Here is a 20,761-nt window from a genome sequence, read left to right as displayed (position 1 = left end):
TCCAGCCTTGGTGACAGAGCAAGACTTCATCTCAAAAAAAAAAAAAAAAAAAAAAAAGCAGGGCAGGGAATTACTCCAAAGTGTGCCCCTTGCTTTTTACTTCACAATACGGTAGATTATGCCAAATAAAAGTGCTCTAAGGTTCTAAAAAGCGTCAGATGAGGCTGCTTGAACAGGTGGTTCTGTATACCTGGCCAGAACCCTGCAGAGAGACACAGGTAATGTGGGGGTTCATACTGGAGGAGATGAGATGCAAATGGCAGCATACCAGACCTAGAAACAGACGGCAGGCCAGCTGATTAAAAACCAGGTCATGAGATGCACTCAGGAATATGTAAGGACAAAAGGCGAAAACAATCTGCGGTAAATTGAGGGTCAACTCTGGGGGTCTGCTTGTTTAAAACTGGCTCGAAGGGTTCCTTCCTTTAATAAATACTTGGTAAATGAACAACAAATGAACCTTAAGCTTCTGCTGTAAAATCTCCAGTCTGAGAGCACACTATTATCTACCTTAACTGAGTAAGGAATGTATGTATGATCACCAGTGACATCATCTTTGAGCAAACACAGGCACAGGCTGAACAAGTGATGCAGGAGTCCCTGGAGTAGCCCAGCACAGGGGTTAGTCCTGCCCGTGGTTCTTGGGCAGATGTTATCTCCTCAGAGTCCCTCCTGCTACATCAGTAACAAGGCCTGTAAAGCCTGTGCCCACTGTCTGCAACTAGATTTAGCTACAAATTATAAGACACACACAAGTATTTGTTGAATGCTACTCCATTTTCATCTCCTCTTTTGTTTTTTAACTGGGCGCGGTGGCTCAAGCCTGTAATCCCAGCACTTTGGGAGGCCGAGACGGGCGGATCACGAGGTCAAAAGATCGAGACCATCCTGGCTAACACGGTGAAACCCCGTCTCTACTAAAAAATACAAGAAGTAGCCGGGCGAGGTGGCGGGCGCCTGTAGTCCCAGTTACTCGGGAGGCTGAGGCAGGAGAATGGCGTAAACCCGGGAGGCGGAGCTTGCAGTGAGCTGAGATCCGGCCACTGCACTCCAGCCTGGGCGACAGAGCGAGACTCCGTTTCAAAAAAATAAATAAATAAATAAATAAATAATCAGCTGGTGGTAGGAACAGTAAGACAGTAACACAGTAGATTCCGAATGCTGCAGCTGAAGTTATATTGGACATCTGCCATACTGTAAACAATACGGTATTCTTACTAAGGTGATCTTTAAGTCATGTAACTTTTTAGATTTTCTTGGATAGCCGGGTGCAGTGGCTCATGCCAGTAATCCCAGCACTTTGGGAGGCCGAGGCAAGAGGATCACTTGAGGTCAGGGGTTCAAGACCAGCCCGGCCAACATGGTGAAACTCCATCTCTACTAAAAATACAAAAATTAGCTGGGCGTGGTGGTGCATGCCTGTAATCCCAGCTACTTGGAAGGCTGAGGTAGGACAATCGCTTGAATCCCGGAGACAGAAGTTGCAATGAGCCGAGATCGTGCCACTGCAGCCTAGCCTGGGCAACAGAGCGAGACCCTGTCGTAAAAAAAAAAAAAAAAAAAAAAGATTTTCTTGGAGATCACCCTGATGACTCAAATCTAAAGTAAAGGAAGAAAGCACGCTACCTATAACTACTTAAATGAAGACACATGGTGTGTCTACTAGGTGCTTGGAAGGTTGTGATGAAATGAAACTAATCTGTAAAAGGAATTACCATCTAATACTTACTAGCAAATAAACACTTTTCATTCTTTTCATTGTTCCCAATGTCCAATAAAAATTAGACAGGCATTTGCTGAATGAATGCCTGGGGTGCTGTAATACGTACAATGTCAACATTTGAGGTTTCCTGTCCCACAAGATAAAAGGCAGCACAGGTTATATACAGGGTAAGAAAGACCCAGGTCAAATCCTGGCTCTGTCTCAAAATAAAATGAGTTGGTCTAGCAGTGCATGGCACACAGTCAGCACTGTATGACTATGTTATCTTTAGCAACGCCCTGACCTTCCCAAGAATTAGTTCTCACCAATAAAGCCAGGTTATCACCTAACTGAGAAAACACCACCACAGTAGGTACTCCTCCTCCCTCCTTTCCTCACAGAATGTTCTGGACTAGAATTTACTCAGAATATAGCCATCTGCACAAGCAATGCTGTTGACAGACCTTGTCTCTTACTGTATTCCTGCTCTACATAATGCTCAGCTTTTGTTTTCTTTAATCAAGGTACATGGATGTCTCCCATACTTTTCAGAATCTCTGAGGCTATTCCCTTCCCACCACCTACCCTGTTCCTTTACAGAGTTATACCCGTAGCTGCTGGTAGGACAGCAATGAAAATGAAAAGTGCACTTTTCAAAACCTCCCACGTGGTTTCCTTAAGTGAAGCAAAAAAAAGCTTTCAACCTTAAGTGAAGCAAAAATAAGCTTTTCTTATTTCAAGAAAATAAAATGTGTTCCCAGCTACCCTCATAAAAAAACAAAAGATAAGCAGATGCTTAAAAGTCAGTGGATAGAAGATGAAACAGGAAGGAAGAGGAGCAGGAGAAATACAAACTACCTACAAAAAACTGCTCTTACACAAAGAAAACAGGGATCCATGGGGATTTTTCCAACTCTGGCAACAACAATCTTAATTCTGCCCCTTATTGATTAAAAATTCACCAATCTGGAAGTGAGGAGCCACTGAGGGCAGGAACTCATGAAGTAAACGCTGATCAGAACAATGAGCAAAATCCATGCTGCTTAAGAAAATGCCAGCACCTTTCCACCAGCCCGGGCATCTGCACCCATCACCCTTCCCCAATGTTGACAGGGTGCGCAAAGTGGGCCTGCCTTGTGCAACTTGGCTGACATTCCAATCTGTCGGTCAGAAGCAGAAGAATCCATCCACTGTTATAACCATTATGGAGAGCACAGATGAATGAGTTATGGGCTTCCTCATAACATCACTTAAAGACAGAATGTGAAATCCTCATTCTTCAAGAAAGTTGACAAAATTCCAAAAGCCTAATCAAGCATTTACTGAATTAAACTTACTATGTACAAAGCACTGTATTAAATAGCAAGCCAAAATAAAAAGCAAAAATGAACCGATTTCCCACAGTAGCTTGAGACAACACACAGGTAACAGAAGAGAACAAATACAGAAATAACAACACAGATGTAGGACAGTATGGGAATGCCAAGTAATCAGCAGATGATGATCATGACCAATGAAGGAGCGCTTCCTAAAGGTTCAGCAGCCATTCTGATAAGCAGAAACAACAGCTAACATCTGAGAATGTATTATGTATGAGCCATTGTTTTAAGGTCTTTACAATGATTTTTTAAAATCTTCTCTGATAGTTCCATTATCACTCTCATTCACAAACGAAGAAACTGAGGCTCACAGAAGTAATTTGGTTAGGGTCACACAGCTGGTAAATATCAGGTAAGGTATAAGGTTTACGACCTCTACGCACGGCTGGGCACAGGGGCTCACACCTGTAATCCCAGCACTTTGGGAGGCTGAGGTGGGCAGATCACAAGGTCAGGAGTTTGAGACCAGCCTGGCCAACACGGTGAAACCCCGTCTCTACTAAAAAAAAAAAAAATTAGCTGGGCATGGTGGCTTGTGCCTGTAATCTCAGCTGCTCGGGAGGCTGAGACAGGAGAATTACTTGAACCAGGGAGGCAGAGGTTGCAGTGAGCCAAGATCGCACCACTGCACTCCAGCCTGGGCAACAGAGCAAGACTCCCATCTCCAAACAAAACAAACAAACAAAAACCTCTATGCACAATCCTTCCCTCCTTCCCTCCCTTCCTTCTTTTAAAAAAGACCAGCCGGGTGCAGCAGTGAGAAGCAGGAAAAGAGTAGAACAAGGAGTTCCATCTGCAATTGTGAACAATCAGTTGAGATAACTCACTACCTTCGGACCAGCCAACACAGTTCTATCTCTTCAGGACAGAAGACAGAGGCAGAAGAGCTCTTCAGATTAGAACAGCCTCCTTGGTACAGGGAACTAAGGCTAATCAACATACTGTATCTAGCTTGAATGAAGTTAACAGAACTGTGGTTGATGAAGTGATGGAAAGCAGGGGTAAAAAACAAATGGATGCTAAACTTTACTTGTTTCTATATTCATTTTAATTCAATGAACTAAATGCCCTAGTACCCTCAGTAAGTCTCAAGTGCAAAAGAAGGGAGGAATGCAGATGAAAATTGCCACAGTAACCTTAACTCACCCTTCCCTCCCGCTAGATACTGCAGATATTCAGAACACCGTGTGATCTTGCATATTCTATGCAGAGCAATAGGCTGGCACCATACAGTGGGCTGATGACAAGGCTTATAGCCTTCTCAGAGCTTTTTTAAAAAAATATTTTTGAAACACTTGCTGTAGCATTAGGTACCACAGAGGAAACATTACATCAATTTCTCTCTCATCACTCAACTGAACATGCCAAAATTTTCTTTAAAAATATAGTAACAAATACTGTGGCATCTTTTATTATTAAAATAAGAAATGAGTTATTACAACTCGCTGAGAATCAGAGTTTAAATAATTTAAGTAAAGCAACTGTGCCACCTGGTGGGCACAGACATTACTACAGTAAACATCTGAATGCTCCCTCTCTGGGGTGGAAACAGCACAAAAAGTCAAGCCAGAGATTCTGCCTGAGGATTTCATCAATCAGTCCTTCCAAGTAGGTAACAAAATGTACTTTCTTTATAAAAATGCTATTTCTTGGCCAGGTGCGATGGCTTACCCCTGTAATCCCAGCACTTTGGGAGGCCGAGGCAGGCAGATCATGAAGTCAGGAGATCGAGACCATCCTGGCTAACACAGTGAAACCCCATCTCTACTAAAAATAAAAATAAAAATAATTTTTTTTTTTAAATTACCCGGGCGTGATGGCGGGTGCCTGTAGTCCCAGTCACTAGGGAGGCTGAGGCAGGAGAATAGCGTGAATCCGGGAGGCGGAGCTTGCCGTGAGCTGAGACTGTGCCACTGCACTCTAGCCTGGGCGACAGAGCGAGACTCCGTCTCAAAAAAAAAAAAAAAAAAAGGTATTTCTTAGTGGGAATTTGTTAAAATCCCACTTTACTGAATAAGTCAGTCCCCAACGCCAACTCCCAGAGAAGTGACTTGTCTGAAGCTTGTTTTGGCAGAGTCACCAGTAGTTGCTGGTAGGGCAGCGATGAAAGTGAAAAGTGCACTTTTCAAGACCTCCCACATGGTTTCCTTAAGTGAAACAAAAGTAAGTTTTTAACCTTAGAAAATTAAATGTGCTCCAGCTACCCTCATACAAAACAAAAGACTGGCCAGATGCAGTGGCTCATGCCTATACCCTGTAATCCCAGCACTCTGATAAACCAAGATGGGAGGATTACTTGAGCCCAGGAGTTTGAGATCAGCTCGGGCAACATAGTGAGCCTCCATTTCTTAAGATTTAAACAAAAAACAAAAAAAACCTAAATGCTTAAGGTGATGGATAAAAGATAAAAGATGAAACAGGAAGCAGATTAACAGAAATACAAGCTACCTGCATCAAATTGCTCCAAACAAAGAAGGGGACCCACGAGGACTTTTCCCCAACTTTCTATCTCTGGCAGCAATAATCTTAATTCTGTTCATTAAAGATGAAAGAGAGTCTGTGTTACAGGAAGGCTCGGTGGGTTCTTTAGCTCTGAAAAAGAAGCTAAACCCCATTGTGAGATAGAGTATGAGAAGGTGGGCTCTCCTGGCCTGTGAGAGGGAGTTGGGAGGGGCAGGCTCTCCCACTGTTAAGTCCTACCATTTGCAATGTGGAGGGTTTTCTATTCTTCATCCAATGGAGTAGCCTTCAACAAGCACTGCTATATAAACAAGATATTTAAGAGCTTTCAATGTAGGTCGCAGCAAAGTTATCTTTTATAAAATACGTTGTTTATGTTGAAATTACTCTCCACTGATTTAACAAATATTTCAGGCCTACTGTGTGTCTGGTGCTGCTTCGATAGCTGTGATTAAAATAGACAATCTCTGCCCTTACGGAACTCGCATGTCTGACTGGGGAGAGAGAAACAGTCACACAAATAATAAATTCCAATTGTTATAAGTGCCCGCGAAAAAGAACTATGAATGCACATAATTGAGGAACCTGATCTGCAGAATCAAGGAGGGCTTTCTTTTCAACCGGGGAGAGGACATTATAAATTCCTGTGTACTTGTGTTATTTATAGTAGGAAAAAAGAAGAAAATCTAAATGTTCAAGAATGAGATGTGGGCCAGGAGCAGAAGCTTACCCCTGTAATCGCAACACTTTGGGAGGCTGAGGTAGGTTGACCACTTGAGGTCAGAAATTCAAGACCAGCTTGGCCAACACGGTGAAACTCCAACTCTACTAAAAATACAAAAATTGCCAGGCGTGCTGGTACATGCCTGTAATTCCAGCTACTTGGGAGGCTGAGGTACAAGAATTAATGGAACCCAGCCGGGCGCGGTGGCTCACGCCTGTAATCCCAGCACTTTGGGAGGCCGAGACGGGCGGATCACGAGGTCAGGAGATCGAGACCAGCCTGGCTAACACAGTGAAACCCCGTGTCTACTAAAAAAAAAAAAAAAAAAAAAATACAAAAAACTAGCCGGGCGAGGTGGCGGGTGCCTGTAGTCCCTGCTACTCGGGAGGCTGAGGCAGGAGAATGGCGTGAACCCAGGAGGCGGAGCTTGCAGTGAGCTGAGATCTGGCCACTGCACTCCAGCCTGGGCGACAGAGTGAGACTCCGTCTCAAAAAAAAAATAAATAAAAATAAAAATAATTAATGGAACCTGGGAGGCGGAGGTTGCAATGGGCTGACACCATGTCACTGCACTCCAGCCTCTGCTACAGAGCAAGACTGTCTCAAAAAAAGAAAATGAAAAAAGAAAAAGAAAAAGGAGAAAGCTTCTCACTACTGCACCCGGCTGGTCTTTTTTAAAAGAAGGAAAAGAAAAGAAAGAGAGAGAGAGAGAGAGAGAGAGAAAGAGAGGAAGAAGAAGAAGAAGAAGAGAGAGAGAGAGAGAGAGACAGAGAGAGAGAAAGAGAGATGTGGGTGAATAAATTATGCTACAAGATGGGATATTATTCAGGATCAAAACTCGGTTTACTTTTTAATTGCAGGAAAATTAAAGTTGAAAACCGTTACACAGAAGATGTAACCATTTGTGCTTAAAATCAGAGTGCATATAAGCATACAGAAAAGATCCAGAAGCAAACTTTAATAGTGGTTATGTCCACACGGTGGGGTAAGTTAGAGGCTATTTTTAATAATAAAAATAAGCGTGTGTGTGTGTGTGTGCGTGTGTGTGTGTGTGTGTGTAACTCTTTCCTGAATTACTTGAGAGTAGCTTTCATATATTATGACTCTTAAACCTTCAGCAAGTGTTTTCTAAGGGTTCGTATACTGTCCTACATAACCACAGGACAGTAAATTAAATATGGAAACAACACTTTAATCTTCATCCATAGAACAATTTGGTGAACTGATCCCAAAATGTGCTTTACATGTGCTGAAGAATTTTAAAGTAAATCCCAATTATTTCATTTCATCCCTACATATATTAATATACACCTCTTTTTAAAATGTGGGCATATTTGTTACATAACACCAATGCCATTAACACACCAAACAAAAACGGCAAAATTCCTTGGTATATGAAACTGTTATACTCACACTAGATTGGTCTAACATGTACAAGTCCAACAACAGCAATTATTGGAGCGGATGTGGAGCAAATAAACTCTGCATTTTACTGGTAGCAGTGTAAACCAGTCTGACCACTTTGAAAATAATTTGGCACTGATCTCTCAGAACTAAGCATATATATTCCAGACGGGTATCAAGAAATAGGTCCAAGAATGCTCCCAGCAGTAATATTTGTAATAGTCAAGAACTGATAATGGATGTCCACTGTCAACAGAAAGGATAAACTAAAACTGAAAAAATGAAATGTTTTTCTGTATGAAGATACAGATTAGACATTAATACGATTACAAGGTAAATTACTGTTTAATAGAAGGCTTCCACTAGTATCTAAATTCAGCTCATTCAGCTATGTTTATTCTAGTAAGTTTTGCCCATTTTAGCTAGTTCTAGAGCACTTGAAAAAATTAAAATGATAAAAATATTTTTCACACACTCAAAAGACTCATTTTAATCATACGCTTCAACCTCTTCTAGTCATATATTTTTAAAAAGCTGAAAACCAGGCCAATATAGGCTTACCCTATCACTACTGCTGCTCACACACAAGTCAAATAATTAATAAGTTGTTTTGCTTTGTTTTTTTCCCCTCAACTTTGTATTTTAGAATCGGGGGCACGTGTGCAGGTTTGTTACAAAGATACACAGCGTGATGCTGAGGTTTGGGGTACAAATGATCCATGACTCACTCAGTACAGTACTTAAGAGGTTCTTTTTAAGCCCCTGTCCCCATCTCTCTCCCCATTCTAGGTAGTCCCTAGTGTCTTGTTGATTGGTCCCATCTTTATGGCCACGTGCACCCAATCCTTACCTCCCACTTGTAAGTGAGAATATGTGATATTTGTTTAAGTACACTTCTCCTTCACAGCACTCAATGAACTTACTTACCAGTGCAGTTTCCCGTAGACTGTAAGCTACACTTGGGCAGGCACTTGTCAGATTGTTTGTGTATTTCGCCAGTGCCTGCCAGCGCTTGGTACACAAGCAGTTGTGCAAGTTACTGAGTAAACAAGTGATAGCCACAAGGTAAGGGACAAAGAAGGAAACGTTAGAAGATTCCAGACAACCCAAGTTACAGAGCAAAAGGCAGAAAAGCCTGTATTTGCAAATCTCTATCCACAGGAATCCCGCACTCCCACCACCTTCTCATTCATTCAACAACTTATTTATCATACACCCACCACATGCCAAGAGGGGACTGACAGAACTGAACACACATACCAAGTTCCTCCACTCAGTTTTACAGTACAGTGGAGAGAGATGAGAGACATAAAATAGATAATATGATGTCAGCTGATGATAAGTAGAACGAAAGAAAGCGAGTTAAGACAGTTAGTGGTTTGTGTGGTGAAAGAAGGCTTCTCTGATATAATGACACTTAGGCAATAACCAGAATGAACTGAGGGGGTGAGCCATGTAGACATCTAGGAGAAGAGTACTCTAGAAGAAGAGAACAGAGAAGACCCTGAGGAGGATATTTTGGGTGAGTTCAAGAGGGGAGAAGTGGGGTCAGACTGTGTAGGGCCTTGTTACTTCCAGGTTCTTTTTTTGTGTTATTATTATTTTCTTTTTTCTTTTTTTTTTAAGACAGGGTCCTGCTGTCGCTCAGGCTGGCGTGCAGTGGCACAATCACAGCTCACTGCAGCCTGGACCTCCTGGGCTCAAGTGATCCTCCCACCTCAGCCTCCCAAGAGGCTGACACTATAGGCATGCACCATCATGCCTAGTTAATTATTTTGTAAAGATGGAGTTTTGCCATGCTGCCCAGGCTATGTCAGCAGGTTCTTTTGACTTTAACTTACAATGAATTGAAAAGCTATTGGGATACTTTGAATAGAGACACCTGACATTTACTATGTATCTATATGAAAGTTTAGAATTATATATGACATAACTGCACATTATTCATATTACTTGAAACTTTCATATACGATACAGTAAGTCAAACATCCTAAAGTAGAAATGAATTTTGTGTATGTCATAGGTATAGCTCTTATTCCAAGAAAGCTAAAACTTATTTTTAAATCCCTAATTTAAACTTGTCTTTTGACTCAACTTTAAATTACCTACCTCCACCATGTTACATGCAATTCTTTTCTTTAGAGTTCATAGCTAGCTTAAAAAAAAAAAAAAATCAGGCCAGGCACAGTGGCTCACGCCTGTAATCCCAGCAATTTGGGAGGCCAAGGCGGGCGAATCACAAGGTCAGGAGTTCGAGACCAACCTGGCCAACATGGTGAAACACTGTCTCTACTAAAAATACAAAAAATTAGCTGGGCATGGTGGCGGGTACCCATAATCCCAGCTACTAGGGAGGCTGAGGCAGGAGAATCGCTTGAACCTGCGAAGCAGAGGTTACAGTGAGCTGAGACTGTGGCACTGCACTCCAGCCCAGGCATCAGTGCGAGACTCTATCTCAGAAAAATCAGCCAGCTTGTTTTTGGCACAGCTGATGATCTCCATTTTTGTCTATTTTAACACTGAGACCCATGATTCTTACCACTGGACCAGTTTTTCCTCATTTTTATAAAATAAAAAACCCAAAATCCAAACACTTAAATAACTGCACAAACACTTACTATATATAACTTATAAAATGCATAATGCATAAACGAGCAAGACCATCTGTTTCTATGGATATCCAATAGCCAAAAGTTACCTTGCTAAATTCTACACCCAAGGCAACAGCAGCCCATCTGAGAAATTTGCTCCTTCAGGGAACTATCAACATCATTCAGTATGAGCAATTTAGTTGATTATTTATTTTTTATTTTTTTTTATTTTTTATTTTTTATTTATTTATTTATTTATTTTTTTTGAGACGGAGTCTCGCTCTGTCGCCCAGGCTAGAGTGCAGTGGCCGGATCTCAGCTCACTGCAAGCTCCGCCTCCCGGGTTCACGCCATTCTCCTGCCTCAGCCTCCGGAGTAGCTGGGACTACAGGCGCCCGCCACCACGCCCGGCTAGTTTTTTGTATTTTTTAGTAGAGACGGGGTTTCACCGGGTTAGCCAGGGTGGTCTCGATCTCCTGACCTTGTGATCCGCCCATCTCGGCCTCCCAAAGTGCTGGGATTACAGGCTTGAGCCACCGCGCCCGGCCAGATTATTTATTTTTTAAAAAGCAAACTATAAACAACAGACAAGGCTATAATTGAGTTTCCCCTCTAGTTCCACTCCCCTTCTTTTCAAGCCCTACCTTAAATAATAATAATAATAATAATAATAATAATAATAATCAAACAACAAAAAAAAATCCTCAGATTAATCTATCCTTTTTATTAAGACTCTTGGGCCACAGTTTTGCGTTAGATTTGACCACACGTGCCTGGGTAAACTTTTTGTGTTCCGTAAGTCAGTAAAAGGAACCAGAATGGGCCTACAATCTGGCCTAAACTCCACATATATATATACATATTTTTTGGGGACGGAGTCTCGCTCTGTCACCCAGGCTGGAGTGCAGTGGCCGGATCTCAGCTCACTGCAAGCTCCGCCTCCCGGGTTTGCACCATTCTCCTGCCTCAGCCTCTTGAGTAGCTGGGACTACAGGCGCCCGCCACCACGCCCGGCTAGTTTTCTGTATTTTTTAGTAGAGACAGGGTTTCACTGTGTTAGCCAGGATGGTCCCGATCTCCTGACCTCGTGATCTGCCCGTCTCGGCCTCCCAAAGTGCTGGAATTACAGGCTTGAGCCACTGCGCCCGGCCTCCACATATACTTTAAACTCTAATATGCTCACTTTGTTAACGTTCAGCTGCTTCTCTAGACGAACGAAGTCCAAACTTGAAGTAGGTCTACATGTAAGCACAGAGACAAGAGGGGACTGCCAAAAGTACAATGCACAACGAAGGGGTGTCCGTGTGAAGGCAAGAGGTGGTATCCTAAAGCCGGTGGGTAGGGCTGAGCAAGGTGGGCATTTAGGGTGCAGACCAATCGGAATGAGGATGGAGTCTCCAAAGGTGGGCAGCGTGGAATGGAGTAAAGAGGATGTGCAGACATGGGGTATAGAATCCATGCAAAGGGTAGCTGCACAATATCACAACGGGGACTGAGGAGAGATGATATTGTACCACAGCAACAGACTGCCTCATAGGGGTTCAACAGAAACATGTGGAGTAAATGATGGAACAGTGCGCCTATACTTAACGGCATCTAATAGTCTTTAAAGACACGTTAAAGGCTGCCTGAACCAGTCACTAAGCCCACAACCCTATGGTCTCCATCTCTTTGGGGCAAGTTGAGATGCTCCTGACTTGACTTTCTGAATTTTCATCATGCCTCCTTTTAAGAGCACTGACCTGGTTAGGCAATCAACTTCTCTGACTTGGAATTGTATCAACAGCTTACTACCACCAATAAACCTCTTCTCTACTCTTCTCTAAACCACAGGACTGTCAAGAGCTTTTTAGTGTAAATCATATCACTTCTAGCTAAAAAACCTTCAAGGGATCCTCCAAACCTTTAAGAAGCTGGCCTGCTTTTCCAGTTTCATTTCTCTATGCCCCAGGGACACCACTTGTCAGAGTCAGGCAAATCTCCAAAATTAAGCACTGGATTTCCTCTGCACATCTTCACACCTTTAAAAATGAAAATGCTGGCTGGGCGCGGTAATTTCAACACTTTGGGAGGCTGAGGCAGGCGGATCACTTGAGGTCAGGAGTTCAAGACCAGCCTGGCCAACGTGGTGAAACCCTGTCTCTACTAAAAATGCAAAATTAGCTGGGTGTGGTGGCGCATGCGCATGTAATCCCAGCTACTCCGGAGGCTGAGGCAGAACTGCTTGAACTCAGGAGGCAGAGGTTGCAGTGAGCCAAGATCACGCCACCGTACTCCAGCCTGGGCAACAGAGCGAGACTCCATCTCAAAAAAAAAAAAAAAAAAGGAAATGCTATCATTTCCTCTGTTTAGGGTGCACTTATGCCCCTTGGTCCAGCCAGCAAACTCCTACTCACGCTTCCACATTTCAATCAAATGTCAACCATCTTCAACTCTTTATTTCTACCTAGGAAAGCCAGCACCTTCTGCTAAGTCCCAAGGGAAACATCAGAATACTGACTCAATGGTACATGGGAGATGCTTGATGTAAAAATGATGTGAGTCAACTGTACTCTTCTCCAGTAAGTGAACATTTTCCAGTTTCTCAGTCTGCCACCCTCCAGATTACACATGATGGCAATGTGTACTTCATTCACTCCTTTGTTGCTGAAATCTCAAGTAATGGTTTCATCAAGTAATTTTCCATGACCATTTAATATTTAAACTCATTGTTCTAATCTATGTTATTGGGAATTATTTACACTTTCTCAACATGAAATGTCTCTAAAGGCCACATTTTCTAGGCATATCCCATAAGTTATATCTCTCATTAAATGAGTTTTACTTAGACACAGCCCAAAAAAACTAGTATAATATTAATGTTTTAAGCATTGAATTATAATTTATTAAATGAAGCAGCCTACGAAGGCAGACAGGTGTGGTAAATATAGTCTGGAGACAAGAGATCTAGCTAAAACTGGGCTACTATAGTAACTAGCTATGGGACCTTAACCATTTGACTTTACTTCTGTAGACCCCAGTGTTTTTATCTCTAAAAAGGAAGAGTTGCCCTAGGAAAACTACATATAAATTATTTGCTCACATGTTCATTTTTTCTGTCTCTCCATTAGAGTATGAGATTCCTGAACCTTTCACTCCTGGTACATTCCCAGACACAAAGCTGTTCAATTTAAAATGTAAATGAAAACTCAGAGGATAAACATGAATTCAGTATAACCTGAATTGAGATACTTTTGGACAGAACTTGTTACCACAAGTCTAAGATTCACCTAAAAGAATAAATAAAGAGCCAGGAACACTGAAAAGAATGAAGTCCAGGCACAAAGCATGTATGAGTTTAACGTAAGTGAAGGAAAAAATACAATTCAATAATTTCAGTTGCCACAACGATGTAAAAAAGAGGGGAAGACAGAAGACATCAGTCTGTTTGTAATCCGGGGATGGAAGAGGGGTTCGTAGCATGACAATATACCAGATAAACTGTGGCATGGCTAGACAGTCCACTAAAAATAAATGAACTATCAAGCCATAAAGAGACAGAGGAATCTTAAATGCGTATTGCTAAGTGAAAGAAGCCAATTTGAAAAGGCGACATACTGTATGATTCCACCTGGAAGGCATTCTATAGAAGCAGTAAAATGATCAACGGTTGCCAGGGATTAGGAGGTAGAGTGGGAGATGAACAGGTGGAGCAGAGATTTCTTAAACCAGTGAAACTATGATAACTACATTGGTGGACAGGTCATTATACATTTATCGGAATCCACAGAACACACAACACAAGAGTAAAGCTTAATGTAAACTCTGAATTTCGAGTGATAAAAATGTGTCACTGTAGGCTGGTTGATTATAACAAACGTATCCCTTTGGTGGACCCCAGTGCAGGATGTTCACACTGGGGGAGGCTGTGGGTGTGTGGGGGCAGAAGATAAATGGGCACTCTTTGTACTTTCTGCTCAATTTTAGCTGTGAAGCTAAAATGTCTCTAAAATATAAAATCTATTTTAAACAACAAAATAAGAAATGTATTAAGGGGCAAAAATCTTCACTATTGCTTTTTTTAAAATGATGGCTTGAGCCCAGGAGTTCAAGGTTGCAGTGAGCTATGACTGTGCCACTGCACTCCAGCATGGGCAACAGAGCCAAAATCCTCTCTTAAAATGTATGTATTTTATTTTACTGATACATATTAGATGTACATATTTCCAGGGTACATGTGATAATTTGATACATTCATATAATCAAATCAGGGTAACTGGGATACCCATAATCCTACATATTTACATTTTCTCTATACTAGGAATATTCGAAATTCTTCTCTTCTAGCCTTTTTTTTTTTTTTTTTTTTTTAAAGTAGAGGGGAGGTCTATGTTGCCCAGGCTGGTCTTGAACTCCTGAGTTCAAGCATCCTCACCTCCACCTCTAAGTGCTGGGACTACAGGCACATGCCACTGCACCCAGCTAACTTTTGGGACTTTTAGAGACACGGGGTTTCACCATGTTGCCCAGGCTGGTCTCAAACTCCTGAGCTCAAGTGATCCGCTGGCCTTGGCCTCTCAAAGTGCTGGGATTATAGGGGTGGGACATTGCACTCAGGCCCTCTTCTAGTTATTCTGAAATGTACAATTCAAGGCCAGGTGCAGTGGTCTGCGTATGTAGTCCCAGCTACTTGGGAGGCTAAGGCAGGAGACTCTCTTGAGCCCAGGAGGTGGAGGTTGCAGTGAGCCAAGATTGCACAACTGCACTCCATCCTGGATAATAAGAATAAACCTCTGTCTCAAAAAAAAAAGAAATGTATAATTCATGAATGCTAACTAGAGTCATTTTACAGATCAGGTTTTTTTTAAAACAGAGTTAAAAAAAGAACTAAGATTCTAAATATTCATCAATAGGTAATACAGGTAATTTTGTTTAAAAAAAAGGATAAATTATGATACATCCATATTATTTACAGTTAAAAAATTAGATAACTGGAGATATACTGAGATGAAACAGTCCCAGATGTACTTATGAGCAGACTGATAACAGTTCACATTTTGTGGAAAACAATTACATATTATGCATTAAGTACTGTTTGAATTTTCTACAATAGCATTTATTTTTATAATCACAAAGTAACTTTATAAGCTTTCAGTAACCCTAAGAGGCAGAACTCTGAACAGCCACTTTGAAAAGAAAAGCAGCACAAGAAAAGCCAGGGCTCTCCAGACATCCTTATACACAATTTTTTAGTATCTGCTAGAAATATGTCCTAAATCACTTATTTCTACTTCACGTCGGAATAAATGCTGGACAACCAAGACTTCTACATTCTTCCAAAACTGAGACACCTAAATTTTCAATAGAGTAATTGTTAAACATACTGATATATCCATATGATAAATATTACACCTAGTTATTTAAAACCTTTATAAGCAGTTTTAATAACATGGGAACTGCTTAGGAAGACGATACACACATACACACACACACAGATAATCTATCATCTCACTCATATAAATACGTACAAAAAAAAATTGGAAGAAATACCCCAAAGTGTTTAACGGTTATCACCACTGGGTGATGGAATAAGAGGTGAATGTTTTTTATTCTTTATACTTTCATCTATGAACTTTCAACAATATGTAAATGCTACTTTTAGGTAAGTGTTTTGTTGTTTTTGTAGTTTTGTTTATTTCCCAGTGTAGAAATGATTGCTCACTACTGATTACAAAATAATACATTTCTACAAAGCCGTCCTCATCCTGCCTTCTCTCTAGTGGACTTGGTTCACTCTAAGTGCTCCGTGTTTACTCAGTTAATAAATGGAAAGACAGATGAATTCTATAAAGTCAATCCTTTTTTACCCCATCTAAGGAAAACCCCTAGGTCCCATGCACCCCGAGGCCCTTCCACCCTAACAACTTGATTTCCCTGAAAAGTATGTCTGGAAGCCTTTCCATGACAAAGTAAATAAATCCCAATATTCCTCTTCAATTTTCATAATGTGAATGCTACCGATGAGCCCTGGCTTAGTTCATCTGTCTTCCATTGCTTGACACTGACAGGTTATTTCCACGGGTTTGCTGTGCAGACACTTGAGGTTCAGACCCTGCAGCGGCCATTGGGGGCAGGGGAGTTGGGGCCTCCGGCTTGAGTTGGGCTCTGGAGGAAGACAAGGAACCTGTTCCTAGCGCTCAGCGGGGCCCTGCGACAGCTGTGGCTGTGGCTACTGCCAGGAAAGGGACAGAGAGGCAGGATAAGGTCAGAACTGCTGGGGCTGGGGCGGAGACGGCTGCTCCCAGGTCTGGGTGCGCCCAGGCGCCTCACCCCCCCCGCCCCCCCCCGTGGCCAGTCCCACCTCCGCTACTGCTCCACAGCAGGAGGGCGTAGCCCCAGCCCCCACAGGGCTAGGGACCCGTGTACGGGGAGCAGGCTGGGTGCCCCAGGATGAACTTGAAGCCCAGCACTACCAGCTTCCAGCTGTGGGAAGGGTTGGTGGCAAGAGGGACCTGGAAGCAGCACTGGGCCCGAGGGCAGAGATCAAGGATGTCTCCCTAAGGGTGGCCCTGCGTACTGGCTGCCATCTCCAGGTCAGCGGGGGCCACGTTTGCGCCCGGAACATCAGCGTGCCCCCAGAGAGCTTGACCCGAAGCATCCTCCAATTCCCAAGAGAATTGCCCCCGGTGCTTGGGCCCCCTGGGAAGCCCTGCTGGCAGGAGCAGTAGGGGCCAGCACCCCAGGCTGATCGGGGTCTGGGATCCGGGCCTGCGTCCAGACTGCCTCCACGCTGGGGCTCCTCTGGCTTTTCTTTGGTATTCCAGCTCTCCAGTTCTGAAACCAAACCTGGATTCGTGGCTCAGAAGTCCGTTTTTCTGGCCAGTTCTTCTCTGACAGTAATTCCAGGATAAAGGTCCGTTTCAAAGGCCTCAGTAAGAATTGTGTATTGACATCTGTCAAATCTGGTCCTCCTACGCCTCTGGCCTGGCTCAAGTGTGTCTCTGCCATAAGCTGAGCTCGCTGTCCACTGGGAGCCTCAGTGGACAGGTTAGTTTTTTTAACGTTTAAAGTTTTAACCAACTTTAACAATTAACAATTGTTTAAACAATTGTAATCAGGGCTTACAATAAAACTGTAAATTTATTTTATAGGCAATATCACTGTTTAAAAACCAATTAACTTTCCATATTCTGCTCTTTTCTTCTGTGTCTATGAAAAATAATATTAAAATTAAATTCTGACTCCAAAGACTCCAATAAGTAATACAACAGGAAAAGTGACTAATAAACTTTAAACTGTAATAACAGAGAGATAGTGGCTAACAGGCTGAATGAACACAGCCTGAGAAATAAGTGAGATTATGACCCACGAGTGAAGCATCAGCAAACCTGGATACTACCTGTGGTTCCACCACTCACTATCTGTGCTACTTTTACAACCCACTGACTCTTTGAACTATGGGATGCCATCTGTAAAACAGAGACAAAATCTTCCTGTTACTATGAACATTGAATGATACAGGAGTATGAAAAGCATTTTAGTACAATGCTGGCATAGAGGTTCAAAAAATGCTCAGTATTCTTATATTCAGTTCCGAGTACAATTTAAGATGGACATTGTGACCAACTGAAACACACTTAGGAGGACAACAGGAGATGAAAAGAGACCCCAAAATAAAACCATCGGAAATGGCACCTGAAGCAACTAGCTTGGACTCAGACAGTAAAGGAGATACAATGACTGAACATTTAAAGGACACATATGGAAGCAAAGTTATTTAGCGAAGTTCAGGAAAACAAAGCTTTTACAAAGGGAGGCAGATTTTCAGTGCTCTGTAAGAAAGAACATGTTCAAAAATGGAATAGATCGCAGGGTGCAGTGGCTCACGCCTGTAATCCCAACACTTCAGGAGGCCGAGGTAGGTGGATCACCTGAAGTCAGGAGCTTCAGACCAGCCTGGCCAACATGGCAAAAACCCATCTCTACTAAAAATACAAAAATTAGCTGGGTGTGGTAACGGGCACCTATAATCTCCGCTATTCAGGAGGCTGGGGCTGGAGAATCACTTGAACCCAGGAGGCAGAGTGCAGTGAGCCCAGATCGTGCCGCTGCACTCCAGCTTGGGCAACAGAGCAAGACTCCATCTCAAAAAACAATAATAAATTTTAAAACTCTTCAAATTATTTATCTTAAAATATAGAAGAAATATAATACATATAGAAACTTTTAGCTTCAAAGGTACCTTTAAAATCTTACATTAAACAAGAAAAGTAGAAAAAAAAGTGCTCTAAGACTTACACTTTGCTTCTGACAGATTTTGATTGGGTGACCAGACCAACATGCCAAGATTGTCCCGTTCTTGACTGCGTCTTGCCAGTTTGGCTTGAGAGAAAGAAAAAAGAAAAATCTCATTAAAATTTAACACATATAATAAGCAATAAGTAACAATACCTTTTAATGTATTGTTGAATACACCCACCTTTTACCTGTATCTGTACCAATGGGACCACACACTTAACCTCAGAGTGAGGATGGAGATGGGAGAGGCGACAGAGTCTGCTGAAACATTTCTACTTGCAAGTCCTTTCCTACTTTTACTGATTTTACAGTATGCTGCTCTGCTTTTAGACATGAGACATCCAAAAAGAAATCCACACATGCCAAGGTGCTCAAAGGTTCTTTTAAAATGTTAATTCTTCACGTGTGCTTGCAGCACCCTTACCCTTCTCTGCCTGAGTAACCTTTTAGTGACTTGGCAATAGAAATTCCAAAATTCTTTTAACAGCATTATTAAAGAATAAGCATTTAAAAAGTTTAACCTGAAAGTAAACTTCTAAAATGCATACTAATTCTTAAAAATCTGTGATGCAAAATAGTAGGCCAAAACGTTTAAAAGTGCCAAGGGTGGAGCTCACATGTATTAGTGAATTAACCGCAAGCAACTGTCATCTACTACAATACACATACCTAAAACATTATCTTCACAAGGCAAAGACTCAAGAAACAGGAGGTTCAGTGACCATACCTTCACAATGCTTAGGCCCAAACTTATTCATTCTAAAGGTTAATTTTGGCCACTTTTTCTCCTTTAAATAAACTACTCTGAAAATATGATGAAAGTTATGGAACCTAAACTCTAAGGGGAAAAATGCAACTAAATATAACATACAACCTACTATAAACAAAAATCTAGGAAACCCACAGTCTGGTTAACGAATTTCATCTTTTATGATACCGCCAGATCTTCCATCTTTAATTTTGTCTACCAATGTGTTCTAGGTTTTATAAAGAGGAAATTTTACATTTTTAGTAAAATCTGAGAGGCAGTTACTTTAAAGAACCATAACAGAATAGTGAAAAGGACCCAAAGTGTGAACAGTATGAATTAGGTAAAATTAAAAGTTGAATTTATGTTGCAGCTGGGAAGAGGATGTAGATGAGAAAGAAATATGACAAAAAAGATGTAGTGACCGTCTTTGAGTTTACCCTTTTTTGAGACAGAGTCTTAGTCACCCAGGCTCAGCTCACTGCAACCTCTGCCTCCCGGGTTCAAGTGATTCTCCTGCCTCAGCCTCTCGAGTAGCTGGGACTATAGGCGTGCACCACCACACCCAACTAATTTTTTATTTTTAGTAGAGATGGAGGTTTCATCATATTGGCCAGGCTGGTCTCGAACTCCTGACCTCATGATCTGCCCACCTTGGCCTCCCAAAGTGCTGGGGTTACAGGTGTGAGTCACTGCGCCCAGCACAAGTATACCTTTTTTTTTTTTTTTTTTTGAGACGGAGTCTCACTCTGTCATCCAGGCTGGAGTGCAGTGGCTGGATCTCAGCTCACTGCAAGCTCCACCTCCCGGATTTACGCCATTCTCCTGCCTCAGCCTCCCAAGTAGCTGGGACTACAGGCGCCCGCCACCTCGCCCGGCTAGTTTTTTGTATTTTTTAGTAGAGACAGGGTTTCACCGTGTTAGCCAGGATGGTCTCGATCTCCTGACCTCGTGATCCGCCCGTCTCGGTCTCCCAAAGTGCTGGGATTATAGGCTTGAGCCACCGCGCCCGGCCTACCTTTTTTACAGATATATACATAGTTCTGACTTTCAGAACAATGCTAATGCTACACATAACCTAAAACAAAAGTCATCAAAAGTATGTGTGGGGAGGGACCCCCAACGGAATAAAAAGACAAATGAGTCCTGCTATATTTCCAATAGAAGTCTAAAGTACAACAAAAATAAAGGTATCCACAGTGGAAAGGTACAATCAAAACTGCATGACTGTCTGTGTAGAAAATCTACATTTTGTAGAATCTACAAAATGGCACTAGAATAAATGAGTTTAGTAAGGTTGTAAGAAATAATATTAATAGTAAAATCAATTCTATTTATATATACCAGCAATTAAAAAATCAAAATTAAAGATCATTAGCATCAAATATGAAATAACTTAGGGATAAAGTAAGATGTGTACATTGAAAACTATAAAACACTGCTGAGAGAAACTAAAGATGATCTAAGAAAATGAAG

General features: G+C 41.9%; 1 protein-coding gene across 1 annotated transcript in view; it reads right to left on the bottom strand.

Moving 5' to 3' along the window:
- Positions 1–20,761, bottom strand: part of RCOR1 (REST corepressor 1) — a 134,541-nt gene that overhangs the window by 34,526 nt on the left and 79,254 nt on the right. Inside the window, exon 3 of the mRNA XM_025392379.1 lies at positions 18,538–18,621. Coding sequence (XP_025248164.1) covers positions 18,538–18,621 — 84 coding nt within the window. The remainder of the gene's footprint in view (positions 1–18,537; positions 18,622–20,761) is intronic.

Source organism: Theropithecus gelada, chromosome 7b (genome assembly GCF_003255815.1).
Source record: "Theropithecus gelada isolate Dixy chromosome 7b, Tgel_1.0, whole genome shotgun sequence".
In the NCBI taxonomy this organism is placed as follows: domain Eukaryota; kingdom Metazoa; phylum Chordata; class Mammalia; order Primates; family Cercopithecidae; genus Theropithecus; species Theropithecus gelada.
Note: the sequence above shows the minus strand (reverse complement) of the source record. Positions and strands in the feature narration are given on the sequence as shown.